At 42.2% G+C, this 20,989-nt stretch overlaps 1 protein-coding gene across 1 annotated transcript; it reads left to right on the forward strand.

The window, feature by feature from the left end:
- The first annotated feature begins 5,951 nt into the window (after positions 1 to 5,951).
- VPS26A (VPS26 retromer complex component A) lies at positions 5,952 to 18,165 on the forward strand. The gene is made up of 9 exons (XM_078597463.1): positions 5,952 to 6,115; positions 9,345 to 9,494; positions 9,685 to 9,760; positions 10,878 to 11,034; positions 12,032 to 12,196; positions 13,676 to 13,782; positions 14,227 to 14,295; positions 14,955 to 15,097; positions 16,090 to 18,165. The coding sequence occupies exons 1-9, from the start codon at positions 6,113 to 6,115 to the stop codon at positions 16,189 to 16,191; spliced, it is 972 nt and encodes a 323-aa protein (XP_078453589.1). The 5' UTR covers positions 5,952 to 6,112; the 3' UTR covers positions 16,192 to 18,165.
- The last annotated feature ends 2,824 nt before the right edge of the window (positions 18,166 to 20,989 follow it).

Raw genomic sequence — 20,989 nt, forward strand, 5'->3', positions numbered from 1 at the left:
AGTTTAAAATCATATTGTTAACTTACAGATCCAGTGAACCATCTTGCCTCAGACAGCTTTTCTTAGAGCCTAGTCTCACATGGTGTTGGACCAGATGACGCCAAAAGGCTCACGACACCATGTGAGACTAGGCTCCAAGAAAAGCTGTCTCGGGTGTGGACCAATCAATGTCAAGGACAGTGCATATCATTATCAGAGTTATGTTTTTTGTTTGCATTCCGACCGCAGGTATTGTGGTTAATGCAAACATTACTCCTTGTAAAAGAGGTGTCAGTTTTGTTGCCAGATAAAAGGGTAAAAAAACAATTATTATACGCTTCCCGCTTATTAAATGTTCAGTTCTGCTGCTGTTGCTGTGTCCTGTACAGCGATTTGAGATCCTTGATGAAAAGCGCTATGTATTATTATTATATTGGCAAATACGTGTTTGGGACATTGGTGTGATATCACTCAAGCGCTTTAAAGAGTTAAACAGTGTCAATATAAATTTTGATGTAAAGCTTTCGTGACCGCAGTGATTCATATTCTTGGTGCTTTCGGTAAAGTCACGTAGAAGGGAAACAATAAAATAATACAAATATAAAATAATAAAATGATCACGACGTTTCGACTGCAACACAAGCAATCGTCATCAGGTGTGAAATCCACAGCAAGAAAATTTGCTGTGGATTTCACACCTGATGATCCCCAGCCAATAAAAATTTGCGTCACAAAAAGTCAGACCCCCCCTCAAATATGACGTCACAAAGCTCTGCCTCTCCCCAAAAAATATAAAACATGCTTCAAATCGCTTTAAAATATTGTCATTGTAGTGCGTATTTAATGTGGCGCTGCACTAAGTAGAACGTGTTGTATTTATTTATTTAAAGTTGCGCATTTTGATGTGACGTCACATTTCTCACCCCCCCCCTCGTCACACATCGTCACAAATGTCTGACCCCCCCCCCCCAGGTGCGTGACGTCATTTATGGACGGCCCCAAAGCTCGGCAGACCCTCCTGGAAGGAAAGAGTCGTGAGACTCCAGTGAGGCGTTCCTGCTAAACAAGCGTCACAATGAAGGCCCTCCAATACTGTTGACTGGAACAGAGGACCCAATCCCAAATATTATCCGAGGGCAAAGCCCCGTTTTTACCACGGAATTACAAGTTAAACATTGAATTACTGGAGCGTACTTACACAACAGGTTGTTGACCAGATGACCTGGCGATAGTCAGCTGTATTATTACTCTATTCTGCATTGTTTGACGGGGCAGTGAGCATGCCGAGGCATGTCTTTTTCGGCGAGAGAGAGAGAGAGGTGGGGGTGGATGAACATCACGGGGTGTTTCCTTGAAACATATAACTTCGATTTAAAGCTTTCGTGACTGCAGGGATTCATCTTCTTGGTTCTTTCGGTAAAGTCACGTAGAATGGAAATAAAATAATAATAAAATAATAAAACATAATTATTCTCACGACGTTTCGGCCACAACGCAAGCAGCCGTCGTCCTCAGGTGAAGAACACATCTGTCGGAAAGACAGCGTCTGAATGAACACCACCAGGCTTGGCAGCGTATATTTAAGCTGTCGAGGCGCTCTTCCCCCTCCAACCCAGCTTAAATATACGCTGCCAAGCCTGGTGGTGTTCATTCAGACGCTGTCTTTCCGACAGACCTGTTCTTCACCTGAGGACGGCTGCTTGCGTTGTGGCCGAAACGTCGTGAGAATAATTTTATCATTTTTTATTTTTTTTATTTTATTATTTCCCTTCTACGTGACTTTACCGAAAGAACCAAGAAGACATATAACTTCGTGATGATGCTGCTGCTGCATTGGCAGTGGTGCACAAGCACACATAACAAAAAGCAGGTAAAACACATTGGAGGGTAAATTGGACATCACTGTGATGTGTCGGGTAACGATGAACCCAGGGACGTGAGTTTTCTTGTCGGCCACTGCTAACATTGTTGGCGAATGATGTCAGAACTGGCCCTGGGCCATCTGGCACGAACCAGATTGGTGAGGTTACGGCCAAACACTGACCGACGGCGTTGGTGAGGCCTTCATCTCTCAGTGGATTGACAATGGGCTGATAGTTATATCATACTAGCATAAGTACCCAGCGTTGCCCGGGTGAAAAATATATTTCTTAATAACCTTACATATATACACAGATGGGCTGCTACCCCTGCCCCCCCCCCCCCCAGCCACGATCTCCTGGGCCGCTGTGCAGTAATATGTACGGCCTATAGTGTGGTGGGGTGTCGAGGCCTAGTACCGTGCAGAGCCTCCGGCCTCGCCTAGATTGGCCACCCGGCTGAGGCTGGGTACCGGAGCCGTTACCCCCCCCCCCCCCGCGCTACAATAATACTGTGTAATCGCTATAATTTTATTATCTACCGACCCTATAATAGTAATTGCACACATTGTGGTGGGGGGGGAGTGAAGAGGACGTGAAACTTTGATGAATTTACCTCAGAGTCGCGTGGTGGGTGTCGAGGCCTAGTACCGTGCAGAGCCTCCGGCCTCGCCTAAATTGCCCACCCGGCTGAGGCTGGGTACGGGTGGCGTTCTCCCCCCCCCGCGCTACAATAATACTGTGTAATCGCTATAATTTTATTATCTACCGACCCTATAATAGTAATTGCACACATTGGGGTGGGAGGGGAGTGAAGAGGACGTGAAACTTTGATGAATTTACCTCAGAGTCGCGTGTTAATGCGTGCGCATATTTTTAATGGGAATTAAAAATGGCGTCCACCCCGCAGCGAATGCGTCGCTACCCGTTGCCAGGGGCAACCGCCGTCCAATGAAACTGCGTATGGTCCGGCGACACACAGACACACACACAGACAGACAGACAGATTTGCGATTTTATATATATAGATTATTTGGGTCTTTCGGTAAAGTCACGTGGATAGATTTCGATTTAAAGCTTTCGTGACTGCAGGGATTCATCTTCTTGGTTCTTTCAGTAAAGTCACGTAGAAGGGAAATAATTAAATAATAAAAATAAAACATTATAAAATAATTCTCACGACGTTTCGGCCACAACGCAAGCAGCCGTCCTCAGATGAAGAACAGGGCTGTCGGTAAGACAGCGTCTGAATGTCTTTCCGACAGACCTGTTCTTCACCTGAGGACGGCTGCTTGCGTTGTGGCCGAAACGTCGTGAGAATTATTTTATTATGTTTATTTTTTTATCAGATTGGTGACGTTACGGCCAAACAATGACCGACGGCGTTGGGAGGCCTTCATCTATCAGTGGATTGACAATGGGCTGATAGTTATATTATATTATTTGGGTCTTTCGGTAAAGTCACGTGGATGGGTTCAAAGAAAATAACAAAAAAATACAAAAAAACTACGACGTTTCGATCGCAACACAAGCAATCGTCATCAGTTAGTTGATGTTTGTTTTGAATGTCGAAATATCTACATTTAAAATTAGCACACGACAAAAGTGCTTCTCAACCAGTGTGGCAGTATTTTCGGAATTACATGAAAGGAAGGAATGTTGTGGTAATTAGTGGGACCGATTTTCTTTGGTTCGGTGTGCCAGGAAGATCGAGACACCCCGAATACACGCTGTGGGATGAAGAGGACTGGGAAGCAGTGCATTACAATACACTTCTTAGGGTAACGTATTTGAATGATAGGGCAGTTAAAAAAATGTATAATTTGTACTGTAACACTATACGTATAAAGATCATCTATATATAGTATATATGAATTATGTTGTTTAAATGACGTACACATTCCCGTCGCTGCAATGAATATCTAAGATGTGAAATTGACCTCGAGCCACTCAAGACTCTGTCGGTGTGTGTGTCGGTATGGTAAGTACCTAAATGCCACAAGAACCCACCGAAAACAAAGCTTGAATGTTCGAGCTCTCGGTGTGGAAGTTCAAGTTGAGTCCGTTGTGTTAGTCCCAGCTGATGTATGCTACGATTGTATCTGCTGACTTATTTATGATAACGATTTCTTCGGATACCGCATTGCTTGTAAATAACGTGAACACCCGTGATAGAAAACTAGTGTAGTCTAGAACAACTATGTGTTTCAAACAACACACAGAAATGTGCCCAAACAAAAAACCGCTCAGCCTCGTGCATTATAATTTTTTTATCAACAGTTCCTGTAGAGTTTCGATTTAAAGCTTTCGTGACTGCAGGGATTCAACTTCTTGATTCTTTCGGTAAAGTTTTATTTTTATTATTTTATTACTTCCCTTCTACGTGACTTTACCGAAAGAACCAAGAAGATGAGTTCCTGTAGAGCTATACTATATGCTCGTCTTGTCTGAGGTCACCATAAAATAAATATGACCACATGTGACTGATGAACTGACATGCAACAGTGAGACAACGGGTTCCATATAAAACCCAGCTACCATTCTCTCTCGTCAGCCAACACTTCCAAATTCTCGTTAAGCTGCTACAATGTTTAGTTCAGCTAGAGTTGAAAGTAAAAGCTCACAGGATAGCAGCAGATCAATGGTGGTGCTGAACAATTTGGTGGCCATGAGCAGACAACGTTTTTGGGAATCCCTCTTTCGATTTCTAACCTCCTTGTAAGATGACAGAAGAGATGCAGACAAGAGATGGAGGTGTAGCGACATTAGACAAATGCAGATAAAATGTAGGCTACAGTGAGATGGGATACCGTATCGGAGATACAAAATTCTGCAGACAGAAATGTAGTCAAATGAGAGAGATGTAGACGCAGTACTGTCGTAGTTATTAGTTTTGGATTCCATGAGAGTTTATACCGGTGGGAGTAAACCAGAGCACCGGGAGAAGCTCCGTGTACACGAGCGGGGGCAACACAATCCCCGTACTGATTAAAAGAAATAGCGATTAGTCCACTTGCTGTACTGCCATCTTCTGGCGCGTCCACGGTTTGGCATCTTAGGGACATTTAACATTTAACATTTCTGTGCTCCACCACCAACCCTCGCCTTCGTTACCCGGAAACAAGATATATTTAGAAAACAATCAGACATACAAACAAGGTAAGGATTGGATAGATAGCAGTAATTCGAGTTTTCTGTTTATTAGGATTTAAATTCTAGATATTTGGTTCACTCATTCTTCACGAGCCTAGGACCCCTTGGGCTATTTGGGGTGCTGGGATTTTTCTTAGTTTGCTTGTGCCAATTCCACTGCAGCTGATACCAATGCCCATCAGCAGCTGATATCATTGCCATCAGCAGCAGCTGATATCATTGCCGACCAGCAGCTGATATCATTGCCCATTATCAGCAGCTGATATCATTGCCCATCAGCAGCTGATATCATTGCCCATCAGCAGCTGATATTATTGCCCATCAGCAGCTGATATCAATGCCCATCATCAGCTGATATCATTGCCCATCAGCAGCTGATATCATTGCCCATCATCAACTGATATCATTGCCCATCAGCAGCTGATATCAATGCCCATCATCAGCTGATATTATTGCCCATCAGCAGCTGATATAATTGCCCATCATCAGCTGATATCATTGCCTATCAGCAGCTGATATTATTGCCCATCATCAGCTGATATCATTGCCCATCAGCAGCTGATATAATTGCCCATCATCAGCTGATATCATTGCCCATCAGCAGCAGCTGATATCATTGCCCATCAGCAGCAGCTGATATCAATGCCCACCATCAGCTGATACCATTGCCCACCATCAGCTGATACCATTGCCCATCAGCAGCAGCTGATATCATTGCCCATCATCAGCTGATACCATTGCCCATCATCAGCTGATATCAATGCCCATCATCAGCTGATATCAATGCCCACCATCAGCTGATACCATTGCCCATCATCAGCTGATATCAATGCCCATCATCAGCTGATATCATTGCCCACCATCAGCTGATATCATTGCCCATCATCAGCTGATATCAATGCCCACCATCAGCTGATACCATTGCCCCGTCAGCCGCTGAGACGATTTAGAAACAGCAACTCTTGTCAGCTTGCCGACAAAGCGGCGGCACGTCACGTGGTGCGGGTCACGAGATCCCCTTGCAGTGCTGACGCGGGGCTGGGTGGACGCTTATTGAATAAACTAAAACGTAAAATAAACACGCAACTTTTAACGCTCCTTCGCGGGGACCGCGGATCAGCATGGTGAGTTCGGTGTTGGTGTTGCACAGCGGATTACGTGTTTTTTGGGGAGGTTTTTTTTAAAATTGCATTTCTTCCCGTCGATCACCGCCGATCCGAGCGAGACCGCTTCTCGCCGCCTCGCCCAGCGGGCCTGAGCGCGAGCTTGTCGGCTTGGGCGACTAGGCGATGCCGAGGCTTCGGCCTAGTCCTGCCGGGGATCCGCTTTGACTTTCGAGGTCGTGGGTGTAGTGCATTTGTGTGTGTGCTGGGACGGGTTTTTTAATGGTAAAGTGTCTTAAAGAGTTACACCACCTCCCCGCTTAATTCGCTCATCGGGGCATTAATGTTTATACGGAAATGTAATTGATTTACACTCAGTTTATCGCCTGAGTAATTGCTCGGCGTCGCAATGCAATTTCGTCCTAGTTAAAGAGACAACAAACGAGGGCTCATGTTGTAAGTACGTGCTGCCTAGGCTGTCGTCCCAGGGTCTCGCATCGCCGTTTTAAAAGAATCGGTCATGAGAAAGGGCAAATTGTGTAAAGTTACGACCAAAGCTCGTCATTATGGAACGCCGGTGCAATCACGCCTAAAATACCTTTTGATAACGCGTACATTAATGAGGTCCCACTAGCTTTGCGATTGTCGAGTTCCTTTGTTAATAAAGCTTAAACAATGTATATTCGACAACCCGGAACACATGCCTCGATATTCTTTTAAGTATTGTATCTACAAGGTAATTGTGTGTGTGTGTGTGTTTTAGGGATGCATTTTAAAAGTGAAAACCAAGTACAGTGATATGATTGTTTATTTTATCATCAGGGATGTGTTTGTAATGTGATGGCTTTTTAAAATGTCCGATATCGTATGGATGTTTGCATAAGTGTGCCCTATTCTATTCCAGGGTCTTGCTAAAGCATTTTAATAGGATGCAATCTGGTTTATTGAAGGACTGAAACACACACACACATCACCTACTTTTTTCACATTACATATGTAAAAGCAACCATTACCGACTGGTTTCTGGTAATTGCACAGTAATTTAATAAACACTGACAGTGTTAATCGCCTTGTTTGGAAAAAAAAGTGTAATGTGAGAGATGTTAAACGTTATAATCTCAACTTGCCAGACTAAGTGCGCACATTAAAAGTCTTTATTACATACGTTGCAGGCATATTATTGTAATACACTTGCGATGTATATAGCAACGTCTGCATTTAAATAAGCAATTGTAAAATAAGTGCTACATTTGACAATGTATTCACTTGGAATGAATTTACAAGTCCAGTAAAGCATCTAAAATGGATTTTTTAAAATCCTGAAAAGCATCCAAATATGAGCATTTGTAATGAAGAACATCTGCCATGTGTGGAAGTCAACATGGAAATGTGTTTTATCTGCGGTAGCTGCAACAATACCTATCAACTACTTTTGAATAAATCACTTGGTTTATTGAAACAAAATGACCCCAACATTACAAGTCTACGCACTCAAATTAGTATTACATATTTTATTTTTTAGAAAGACACGAAAGTGCACACAGTCCTCAAAGCTTAATATCGGCCAATATATGCCACCTATTTTAAGTGCTTAACAGAGGTCACCTGTTTTTTAGTGTTAGAAGTGTTACATTTTAATACGTGTTTGCTGTTATAAAACATTGAAAATGTGTAGTGCCTACAGAAGGACAGTCACACACAACACGATAACAGAGTGCCCTTTGTTGGTAGTTACTGCTGACTATGACATGTCACATGTTTTACGTGTGATATGTGCATAAGAGCCTCTCTTCTTGTAATTGCCGTTATGAAACAAGCACTATCAGTCGCCATGGCACAAATCTAAGCTGAAAATGTCACGCTGCTGGGTCTCGTACAGTCACAGTAGCTACTCATCCCGCGGAGAAGGCAATCTGGCTGCCGATGGACACGCTTAAGGCTACGGCTGTAAGTTGTGCAGGCTCGTGGTTTGCGCACCATCATTATCACAGCAAAACCTTAACCCCAGCTGAAAAGTGTGTGCCTTAACATGAAAATGCAACCTTTTACTTTAGTAAGGTGGAGCTTCTCTGGACGGTGGAAACTTGTTGGCTGGAATGTTTTCTATTGTAACTATTCGTTGGTGGTGTTTACACTAACTTGGCAATGTCATGAGTTGAGTAATTTTGCACGTGATGTGTTACATTTGCATGTGCCAGATTTGTGTAGCCTTATGACAGGATTATCTAACATATTTGCTGCGGTGATACAGCAGTAACAATTAACTATTTAATGGTACTTTGAATGTAAAATGTGTACGTATTTGAATCGACACAATTCGTCAAGAAGACTGCCTTCAAGACAATGATGTAATAGGTGACGTGCTATGAATATAAGGGTCATTGCCGAAATTGGCACTTGTATAACTGGTCGTATTTTTTAAGTGGTGTTATTGATGAATGTAAGTTTTTGTTATTTGTGCTTGTGCACTAATGCCAATGCACTATCACCAAACGATTTGTAAACATTTTTTATGATCTGCTACTGATTTACAAGGCGGTGATGACTTTCTTAAATTTGGCTATCACAAGCTTGATGTGTATAGCCCTTTTGTCAGTCTTTTGCCAAATGAGGGCCTCCCTATGCCATGAGGTTTTGTGGAGGTTAGTTGATTATACTTCATCACGCAAGTCAGTGCAGGTTTGTGAAGGCATGGAGCATAGGTGTGGTGTCATAGAAGCACAGTACAACAATAGATTTTCTGGCCCTCTGCTGCCAACAGCATCGCCCCATAGTCTATAACAGCCTGTTTACACATGGTGGTTGACCCTCCATGCACGAGCCAGGCCCAAACTTATTTTCTGAGATTTGATCGGGCACATTTGGGGAGATTTGGTCATAAGTTTTAAAATATATGAGACGTGAAAATGCTAAAAATGTTCTACATTACTTTGTTATCAATCAAAAATTATGTGCCGAAAGACCCAAAGAATATGAATAATAATTATGTACATAATAAATAATTATTTTCAGCTGGTGTGCCGTGATTTGTTTATTATATAGCAGTGGCTACTTAACTATTCAAATAGTGTTATAAACAATGTATATAGTGGGTGCATTGAAATAATGGGGGCTGTTATGGAGTCGGGTTTCCACACAGGCCATAGTACATTGTGAATGTGTTTATATTGAAGATAATTGCATTGTGCTGTGCTGCATGCCTATCTTACGTATTTAATCTCGAAAATCCTTCTGCTTGCGGCTGTGACAGAGTTTCCTCACGGGACTTCTGGGCCCTTCTTGCGAGATCGACATTGTGTTGGATGGAGCGGAGACCAGAAAGACTGCTGAGATTAAGACCGAGGATGGAAAGGTGGAGAAACACTTTTTGTACTTTGATGGCGAGTCCGTCTCCGGAAAGGTAAGTTCTGTTGCTTTCCTTAAGTGTATCGCAGTGGAATACATGTATCAAGTAAATTACGCATTTACATTGTTTAAGTAAATTAAGCATTCATGTTTTTTCGAGCCATATAATTTTTTAACAGTACATAGTATAGAGTTATTGCTTCCTATTAATAACATTTTTGTTTTAACTTGTGGTTTGTTTGCAGGTGAACATCACCATGAAGCAGTCAGGGAAGAGGCTGGAGCACAATGGCATAAGGATAGAGTTTATTGGACAGATTGGTATGTCTTACATAATTTTAATTGCACCAAACTATACGAAATGTGCAGTCTTAAATCAAACCGATGGGCACTGTAGCTATATAACTTAGTCAATACTGTACGTACAAGCGGACATTCTCATGTTCCTCTTTAAACATTTTTTTAAATCATTGACAGCCCCGTGTCAAGCACGGTTGTGATGAACGCCTCTCGATGGCGTGTTAGTCACGGGGGTTGTTTGACCAGACTTAATTCTGGTAAGTGCGAGTTTGGCGAAGGTGGGGGGGTCCAGGGACCAGTTCAGATCTCACTCGCCAGTTATGTCAGCAATGGCTGCGATTTTAACTTGGGTTCACCGTGTTCACAGCGCAGTGTGCTAATCACTGCACCTCTGTTCCCCAAAAATAATGACGTGCAGTGTGCTCGTTTCCGGCCGATTTGCTCTCTCTTTACCCTTAACCAATTCTGTTGTATCCGCCCCTCTTCACATGCCTGACTGTCTCATACGTCACTGTAACTATTGTCTCCACCAGCTATTGTTTAGCTCTTACTGATGTCTCAGTACAGAATCTTGTCTTACCATATCTCTTTCCTCTAATATCATCATACCTTCACTCAACTGTTGTTTGTTTTTTATCGTGGATTTTTCCCGTTCTCAAATACTTTTTTGTCTCATTAAAAACACGGTATTGGTCAGCTTCAGCTGCACACCCAATTAACGATTCGGTATACAGCCAGCCATAGCTTCGCAGCCTGTAACACCGGTTATGCATGGCGGTTGCTCCATCCAAGAACTATCCAGGCTCCCCCTTGCTTGGCTGTAAAGGGACTGATTTAATGGGGTGCATTTCGATTGATTTAGTCATGGTGTAAATGCAGTAGAGGGCAATGCAACGCAATCCGTCGTAACGTACTCCTATGCTTCCCCATCTCTTCTCCCGCGCCTTCACCAACCCTCGCTGACCGGCATGGTTATGTATAGTCACATAACCCCCATGAGCTGCACAGCATGGGGGGAGGAGCGCCTTCATTTGTAACAGTGGATTGACAAATAGCCGAACATGTACATGCAGCCATCGAGCAAGCAAACGATGATATTCACACTTGCTGCACGGCTCTGGCGCTCGTGTTGTTTCAGAGCTATTCTATGACAAGAGCAACACCCACGAGTTTGTGAGTTTGGTGAAGGAGCTGGCTTTGCCCGGGGAGCTCACGCAGAGCCGCAGCTACGACTTTGACTTCATGCAGGTGGAGAAGCCCTACGAGTCGTACACCGGCACCAACGTGCGCCTCCGGTGAGTTAACTCACCCACGAGCTTTTTTTATGAGCACCCCCCCCCCGCCCAGGCTTTCATTAACAATGGCCATCGCTGTACTACATTCAGCTTGGCCGTTGATTGTTTTTCTTAAAATGAGGTGCAAACCAATAGAGGTATAGCATTGACTGCAGTCAAGTCAAGAAGAAAGTTCGAAACGATCTACACTACTGTGACTATATATGGGATCAAACTTTTTTGGCATATCTGGAGTATCACCACAGCTGTTTTAAAATTCCCAAATTCTGTTTGTGATCAGCACAGTCCAATATCTGTTACGTATGAAGATAAAATAGTCATTACGTGCTTGCTATGAATGTGTCGAGTGACACCCCTAACACCCTTGCGATATTCAATCTCAAAGGACGATTTAGGTAATATATTTTTACGAAAAAAATGTACATTTATTGCTGGTCTTGTCGTTCTCCGTGTTAAGAAGCCAACACATGGTAAACAAAGAAGTACGTGCTCTCGGGGTACGTTAGCGTGTGCAGATTAGTCTGGGCTTGAGAATGTGCCTCATTTGCATACTGTAGTATATATGCAGTTCTTTTCATTATAAGAATTCCACTTTTGAAGAAGTGATATCCCAGAAAAAGATCATACAAATGTACAAAAACATCTAAATTAGATAATTCTCTTACAGGTGTGGTATATGGACGTTTGAGTGTTATTCCCTCATACCTGGGTTTTCTCCGATTATTCTATCTTCCTTTCGTATGCAAACCACTCGTTGAAATGAAATTGACCAAAGCAACCCAATCCAAGACCCCCTTCTGAAAAAGTGTTTTGTTACTCGGTGATGCTTTTATGGGTAAACAAAGAATATGATTATTACAATTACCATAGTCTCATTATGTTGTGCATTCCCATTTAGTGCAAGTCTATCTTGATCTAAATGACTGCTCAAATACATGTTTTTAAATTGCATTTGCACACGCACGTGTCTATTTCTAATGTCTGGCTGTGCGAGTAGGTATTACTTGAAAGTGACAATCGCCCGCCGTTTGACGGACATTGTGAAGGAGTACGAGCTTGTGGTTCACCAGCTCTCCACATACCCGGACGTCAACAGCTCCATCAAGATGGAGGTGGGCATCGAGGATTGCCTGCACATCGAGTTTGAGTACAACAAGTCCAAGTGAGTCCAGGTTTCGGTTAATACCCTGCATTGAAATCGTATGAAACAGGAGGTGGCCAGTTAAACTAAAAGCAATTTTTTTAATTTTATTTTAGCAGGTAAGGCCAACCGAGCTATGTAACTATTTTTCAGAAGCGACCTGGCCACAAATGATAGCTCAACGGAAGTGGCTTATCACTTGGAAAATTATAGGAGCAGCGAAATAGTCTAAATGCGTGTTTCTAAATGTGGAGGTAAAATAGGAGGACCCAGAGAAAAAAACCACGTGACAATGGAAAGAGCCTGCAATCTCCAAATATACAAGCATTAGGGTGGGGATCAAACCCACGACCTGTATACCAGGCGAGGTCGTTAACATCTCGCCACCGTGGCACCCCAGGTGACTTGTCAGAGCACGAAGTGGCTTCCAAGGGAATGAAGTATTCCTCGCACTGAAAACAGTACACTTGATTGAGATAATCTGCTCTTTTTGAACCTTTGAAAACCCTCTAGAAAATGTAATACTTTGAGGTAAGACTGAACTTATTGAAACCATTGGCTTCACTCAGACCCACACTGTCTGCTGCCACAATAACATCAACACAGCCCCACTCATCACAAATATATTTAAGCCATGTGTTGTACACCTTGGCATTTCCTAAATCAACGCACGTTCACCAAAACATGAAGATCTTTCTTCCTTTTCAGTGACAGGAAAACACATTGTTTTGAATCGACTTGGTTTTCAAAAAAAATGTTTTAGTTCTCCGGTGTTGAAATTATACATTTTTACTGATAATATAAATGTTGGGTGATTTCACCAGAATCACCATTGAAACAACTGCCAATTTCAGCTTGGAATTTAGGAAAGATTTGTGGCCAAGTCCAGTGGCAGCACCATTGCAGTGTATTGTTGGTGCCCAGGTTATGTTTTAATGGCGATTCTAGTAAATACCAGCCACACCACCGGGGACTTCCACTGGGAATATTTCACCACCCGCACCGCCACTGGGACCTCCGAGACTACCACTTGGTCTACTGGTACCACCAGAACACCTGGGACTACCATTAAGACTACATGAACAAATGGGACTACCAACGGGACCACCAGAACTGGCACCATGACCCACGGGGCAGCACCACTTTGATCGCTGGGACCACAGGGACTAATACTCGGGTTCACTGGAATACTGGAATATCCATGACTAATACTACTTGGACTATAGGAACTACCATATCAGTAGATGCTGACTCGTGTATGTAAGGAGTTGCCCCGATGAAAATTGCAATTTATGCTGGAATAATGCAGAATGGAATGCTATGAATCAAACGTGATTCCTGCAAGAATATGCCAGCTCTAGTCATCAATAACATTAACATTTTCCTTTCAGTGAGCTGATTGCTGATGTGGAAATTATGATATTTGATAGGTAATGACCATGTGTAAAGTGTTATATGCATGCAAGTGTGATGGTTTATGGTTTTGGCATTGCTGTGCAGGTATCACCTGAAGGATGTGATTGTGGGTAAAATCTACTTCCTGCTTGTGAGGATCAAGATCCAGCACATGGAACTGCAGCTCATCAAGAAGGAGATCACGGGTGGCGGTGAGTGGGACAGTTGTGGCTGAGAGCCTAGGACACAACACTCATTCATCACAATATCGAATGTTTCATTAATTTAGTTAACTGCATCCACATATGCTATCAAATGCAGTTAATACAAATTACTCATTAACTTGATATCGCATGATCCCATTCATGTTATGGGATGTTATTCACATGAATGATGCTATATATAAATGAAACGTCATACTTGGCTTGTTGGGGTGGTGGCAGGTTTAACGCCATTGATATTTACGCGATCTAACCCCAACAAACCTTTATTGTGAATAAAATGGAAGTATTATTATATACAGTTTCATTACAATTCCAGTGACACTTCACTACTCGGGTGAAACACAGTTGTCAGTTGTAGTGTCCATGTGACTATTGGACATGCATTGGTGACTAAAGATCTGATACCAATGGGTTTATTTGTTGTCCCTGCAGGTCCAAGCACGACCACAGAAAGCGAGACCATAGCCAAGTATGAGATTATGGACGGTGCCCCCGTTAAGGGTGAGTGGTTTGTGTCTGTCTGAACTCGTCAATAAAATAAAGAAGCCATACAATACACCTCATGGCTTCCAAATATTTCAATAAAACAGGTTATACTCTTTGGTTCTTTTGGTAAAGCCACGTAGATAGAAAAGTAAATAATAAATATCTTTTCCTTTTTTACCTACGTGACTTTACCGAAAGAACCAAAGAGTATGAATTCCTGCAGTCACGAAAGCTGCAAATCAAAACGGGTTATATTATATCTTGGCATTTTATGGGCTATAATGACAATTTCAAAATAAAACCTTATTCAAAACTCTACAGGGATGAGCACTCAAGCATAATACATTATAACCACTGTGCTGCGCATGTACATGTGTACACGCAGAGCCCTTTTGTCAATCCAAAGCTGGGATGAAGGGATTTGCCACACTTCGAGTTGTGATTGGTTATTCGACAATGTTTCATCACGCTGGTGAATGTGGGTTGGTGAAGGAGGGAAGCTTAGATGTGGTAGCATAGTACAGTAGAGCATAGAGTTTGCTGCACTGCCCTCTGATGTTCATGTCGTAGCATAACCCCACAGTCTTTGCTGTGTAAAATGCTTTTATAAAAAAACATTGGGCTACTGAATGCCTGCGTGGTTGTAACCACCCGAACTGCCGTGGCTCGCACAGGAGAGTCCATCCCCATCCGACTCTTCCTCGCCGGCTACGATCTCTCCCCCACCATGAGAGACGTCAACAAGAAGTTCTCTGTGCGTTACTTCATCAACCTGGTGCTCATCGATGAGGAAGACCGGCGATACTTCAAGCAGCAGGTGCGTGGCAGGTGTAGGACGTGGGCAAACGCGAACGCCTGGCGAGAGCGAACCGACTGTGTGCCTGCTTTTTTTCCCGTCACCAAATTTCACCCACGTGTAGTGTATTGTTTAAATTTCACCCACACGTGTAGTGTGTTTATTAGCCATGTTGCTTGTCAACTGAGAGTTTGCAAATCAGGATAGGATTTCGTAGGCCTACAAAAGATTGACATCGCCCGGGGGGGATCATAAGGGTTAGAGGTTTATGAGCATGGTTATAATTTTGAAATGTTTTAAATCCCTCCACCTGTGTGTGAATAAAGTATATTGTAAGTGTGGCATGAGGATATAAGGGGTCACAAGCTAATCTTAAATAACTTTTGAACCTTTTTTAACAGCTGAAACTGGGTAAGGCAGCAGGAGTGTCCCAACATTCCTGCTGAAGTGTTGAAAGAAAGTGGCTAACAGATGCTGGAGTAGCTGTATAATCAAAGCTGTATGGGATAGAGGGAGCATTTCCCACATGATTGGAAAAAGTCCATAGTAATACCATTACATAAGATGACAAATAAGGAGTGTAGTAACTAGAGAGACACATTTACTGAGAATTCTAAGGAAAGGGTTTACTAGGGTTTTGCTAAATAGAATACACGGGCAGATAAAAGTACACTTAAGGGATCATGTAATTGGGAAGATAAGTGTTGCTTTTCCTCGCTCTGCGCACCAATTGTATGTTTGTTTAATTTCTTTCACACCGTATGTAGCCAACCGTGCTCATCGGAGGTGCAGGGGAAGGACAACAAACTCAACACAACACGCAGTTCTAAAGAAATTCATTTTCAATCTAGATTTAAAAATGCATAGCTCCAGTGGCTTCATCTTATCGGAAGGTAGAGGATTCCAGATGGCCGTAGAAGTGCATCTTAAAGCACGCGATGCAGTGACCGTCTTCATTTTTATTTTGATGGATATATGTACGTTTTGCTCAGAGTATATTGGGCTGTTCACAGGAGGTGGTGTTATGGAGGAAGGCTCCAGAGAAGATGAAGAGAAGACCGTACGCATACCATTACGAATCGACAACTCAGGATGCCCATCAAGCTGAGATATGATGTTTCACTGGCCAGCCCTTTCATATGTCCTGATTAACCCATCGCTACCTCCCAACTTCCCCTTGTGTCCACGTGCAGGCTGTGTGATTTGGAGGTTTTACCAAATTCTCTGGGTTTTTTTGCATGATTTGGACATAAACACCGAACTTTCACATTCTGGCACATCCATGTCTCAGTTTCCTCACTATTTGAGACCTGGGAAACATGGTGGTGAAAGTTCATCTCGGTTTCAAAGTAAAACTGTGAGCAAAGTCATTTCATTTGGATGTGTTTCTTATGTGTTTGGCAGTACATATTCATACATAAAGTCATGTTTTTGTTTTCTCAAGTAATGCTTAATTTTTCACAAACGTGTTGTACTTTGTTTTGCACATTTTACTGAATTATCTTGATCGTTTTTGCAATTTTCGTTTTTCCCATAATCGGTTATAATCTAAAAGGTTATTTGTAATTTGTCCAATTCTGATTGTAATGGTTATTATCCTTATTAGTTTTTAACAATATCACAATAAGGAACTTTGCTTATGATCATGGGCTGTGCGAGGCACTGCGTCATTTCGTTTGGAGGCTATGCATTAGCCACATTTAAGATGCAGATTTATTCGGTTTAAAATTAGAAACAACATAACATAGCACTTTATGCCCACAAGCAGTTTTAAAGTATCATGCAACGGCAAGCACATCCTACATTACCGTCTTTCAATGAGAGAAAAAATAAATAATGAAGATCATTTTGGTTTACATTTTCTGTCTGTACTTGACAGTTACCACCGGAAGTGCAACATTTTATTTGTAAAAAAAAGTGCAGCAGTAATGTCAGCTTAAAGAAGATGTCGCATATTCACCGATATCCAAGGATCATCTGCTGTGCATATCATCAGCGCTGCTGTGTGATTACCCTGCCCGTGTAAGTCTTGCACACGTGTACTTATTTCGAACCGCATGCCCTCTTGTCATCAGATTCACTTTGTTACTGTCTTCAATCACGTCCATGGTTATATATGTACCCTTGTCTGCATGTTCTTCAATCAAATCGCAGTACTGTATACCACTGAACCATCAAGCAGTCGGCAAAGGTTATAAAAAAAAGTTGTATATATCCATCATAAACTTGTATAAAACTCTATCTTTAACATACCACAAATACATATTAACAAGAACAGCGCCTGAATATCTGCGAGTTCAGTGACTTTATTGACATGCAGTTATCGCATATTATGCATTTGTTTAAACCTTTCGATCATGCTCCAAACTTACTATAAACTTGATATGATGCGGTGTGTATGCATTCTCTCTGCCTACATATGCTAACATTACAGCTAAAGTCAATTGCTAGTAGGCATCGGGCAAAGTCCAAATCTCATGTATTTCACTCGATTGTAAAACACTTGACTTGAAAAGGAAAAAATTTCATTGTGACACTTGGTATATTGGGGTATTAATGGCATGAAGGTCCTTTAAAAAAATATACATTTACATAAATGTTTATTCATGAGGAAGCCATTCTTAAAGGGTGATAGTGGCTCTTGACAAAAGGTAATTCTAAAAAAAAATTGTGCTGTATTAACAAAGGTTGTGCTGCCAATTCCAAATGTTTTTGCCTTCATTTTCTGAGCTGTTATCAAAGCATGCTTGTTAAACGCTTAATATGCAGTATAAAAAGCAAAGTTTTTTTGTACATTGTGTGCCAGTGTAGTGGTTTTCTTGCTTAAATGACACGCAGTCCACTACTCCACGCAGTAATCGGAGTACGAGCAGTGTGGCTGGCTTTACTGTTATTTAGCAACTGCAGATTAAGAGCTATGACGTATGCCAAACGACAACACGTGAATGGGAATGATTATATAAATATTGGCAATGTCAACTGCTATATATAGGTATTTGAGGCATATTTTTGTGTTATTTCAAATTAAACGACACCTTTCCCTTTGTTTCTGCATTTTATGCAAATAAAATTGCTAATTGAGCATTTTACACGGGTTTTTGTATTGGAGACCAAATGGCTTTTTGTGGTTAAGACGCTACCTGCTATGAGTGCACTAAGAAGCCATGTTTATGAAGTGGTTTTTTGTTCACCTGTTGAAGACTGCACACAATGCACCTGGCGAACCGAGTTCCGATCGCTTGTTTAATACCCCAAATGTCTTGTTTGCGATTTAACCCGGACTGACCAGCTTCGTGGAGCGTGGTCAAACAAACCACCATGACTGCCCATGGCATGGGGTGGGGGGGATTCAACTGCAGCGGTTTGGATTCAGGGGTTTAAAGGTTGTTTGACGCCACGTGGCCGCGGTATTTTTGAAATAACGAGCGCATCAAAAGTGCACCGTGCAGGCATTGCTCTGCTCGGGCGTGCAACTGGAGTCGCTGCTGCCGCCGCCACCCTTTTACCTTGGTGCATGGGTTTTAGTGGCGTTCACGACGTGCGAGTGGTGGGGCTTGGGGGGTGGAGACAACATAGCCGTCAACCCATATGGTTCACCCGAATTCTTGTCCAGGAAAATTGAGTTCAGGTTCATACGGTGTCCAGCCGTTTCAATACCGCCAATTATGGCTATTTGTTTCTCCCTTGGGATGGGACTTTGTAGGATGAACATTGAGATTTGTAAGGGCACGGGGTGACCAATAAGGTCTTAGTTGGTCTTATAAGGTAGGCACTGATAAGGGGTTGACAGGTATGAGACAAGAGGGTGGTTGGGGTGGGGCGATTTCACGAATACCAAAGTCACTCTTAGAGAAATTGATAATATAGCGATGAGGCAAGGGGTATCCAGACGAGGTAAAAAATTAACCCGTAAAAACAAAAGTTTTTCACTATAAATCCTTTATATGCGTGGCGGCCAGAGTCCTCTCGTCCTCTGGCTTGAGATGGCTGCCACCTATGGGTCAGATGATTGCCTGCCACCATTAAGCAATTGGTAATTAAATATAAAAAAAAAATTCCTAAAAAGTTAAATTTTGGAACAAATTTTTCACAAAAATAAATTGTCACGCACAACGAGTCTGTGTGCAAAATGTCAGCTCGATTGGATCACGGGAAGTGGGTTAAAAAACGACCGAAAGATTTGCACGGTCGTAAGCACGCAAGCAAGCAAGCACACTTAATATAAAGGATTTAAAAAGGCAGCTGATAGGAGCAACATTATGATAGTATCAGATGAAACGATAGGTAAATGAACTGGAGGGATGGTCGGCGAAAGATTTGTTTGAGATAGAAGACGTGAACATACTTGAAGACTGAACCAGTCACTGTCATGAGGCCATTTGACCGAATATATCGGTCAAATTGCCTTTTTTCAACCCCAAGATGCAATACGATTGCGAGAAGATGCTCACACAGCTATAGAGAAGTGCAATCATGGAACCACTGACTTGCCTGCTGACATCTGTAACTAACTTAAGATGATCATGTTGCAAGATTAATATACTATTGGCATGACTGTATATTACCTGCTCTGACCTTTCGATCAGAAAAGTGGATATTAATGAAGCAAATTGAAGCAGAGTGCACAGAAGCATAGAGGTACATGCTTGGAATGACATACATAGAAACACACGGATTCGAAAACAAGCAGATTAAAGGCAATTGACGAAGCCAAGTGGGCTTGGACAAGACGAGTTGCTAGCAGGGATGATGACGAGTGGTGAATGATGGAATTGCATTCCAGGGAGGGAACATAATGAGGAGACGGAGCAATTAGATCAGCTCTTGTGCACGTGCCGGGTAGATTGTTGCATCACAGGTTCGTGAGGTGGGGAGGCTTTCATCCAGCAGTAAATCGATCGTGGCTGATGATTAATTTACTTTGAGCATACAGGATTTAAAATGATTGATAGCGAACCACTTGTGCACGTTTTGCAAATCAACATTTTGCAAATCAACATGTGAGCTTGCTTTTTGTCTACCGAATATCCTTGCAGTTATGGCACTCACCACCAAATCTAGATTTAACTCACCACCAAATCAATTCGCACTGGCCTGTGCTTCCATTTCTGTCCAGATCTATCCAGTTTAAAAGTTGAACTTAAACACCGTGTGACACTAGCGCTTGTCATTATGGCAAAAATAAGGGTCATACCAAATATGGGTGTCGTACGTCATCTCCCACCTCCTGAATGAGTTGTACTGGAATGACACGGATTGTTTTCAGTACGCACCTTAACATTTGAAGTAGTCCGTAAAGTATATATTCTGGGGTGGAATGGTGGTCCAGCAGTTTAGTGGCGTGCGATGAATCTGGCGACCCGAGTTCAATTGCTGGCCATGGTAAAAGCCAAGTCGCAATTGATACTAGACCCGATCCTGGGACACCCATCTCTTTCACCAACAAGTACCGACCAGCATAATGAAGTATGGTTAGACAAACCCCATGGGACTGATGAGGCTAAGTATTTATCCATCAGTGGATTGACTTAAGGGCTTTGCATTATTTATGACATTTATAATACTACTTACATTGATGTGCCAAAGTATGTACACAAGCAACAGATAAGCAGGTGATGGAAGAGTTGATGCATATTTCCACGGGCTCCGCCAAGATGTAACACTGCCAGGCTTGACGACTCCTTAGTCAAGACTCTACGTGAATTGCACCCACTATCTAAAAATATACTCCAGATTTAATAGTTCGCGTAGACTACCAATTAAAATGCATTCAACCAATGTTCATTTTACTTTATGGAAAAATTACAAATGTATAAATTTCTTACTATTGCAGAAAATTGTTGTCTTGGTTTGCATGACGTGATTTTTCAAACATTTCACCTTTTAAGTTATAGAACACAAACTTGTCAGACA

The sequence above is a fragment of the Lampetra planeri genome, chromosome 9 (genome assembly GCF_965212315.1).
Source record: "Lampetra planeri chromosome 9, kcLamPlan1.2.h2, whole genome shotgun sequence".
Taxonomy (NCBI): Eukaryota; Metazoa; Chordata; class Hyperoartia; order Petromyzontiformes; family Petromyzontidae; genus Lampetra; species Lampetra planeri.

Excerpts from the sequence above, each read along its gene's own strand:
- VPS26A (XM_078597463.1), top strand. Across the intron at positions 11,035-12,031 it reads GGCACCAACGTGCGCCTCCG|GTATTACTTGAAAGTGACAA; the intron begins GTGAGTTAACTC and ends CTGTGCGAGTAG. Across the intron at positions 15,098-16,089 it reads GGCGATACTTCAAGCAGCAG|GAGGTGGTGTTATGGAGGAA; the intron begins GTGCGTGGCAGG and ends GGCTGTTCACAG.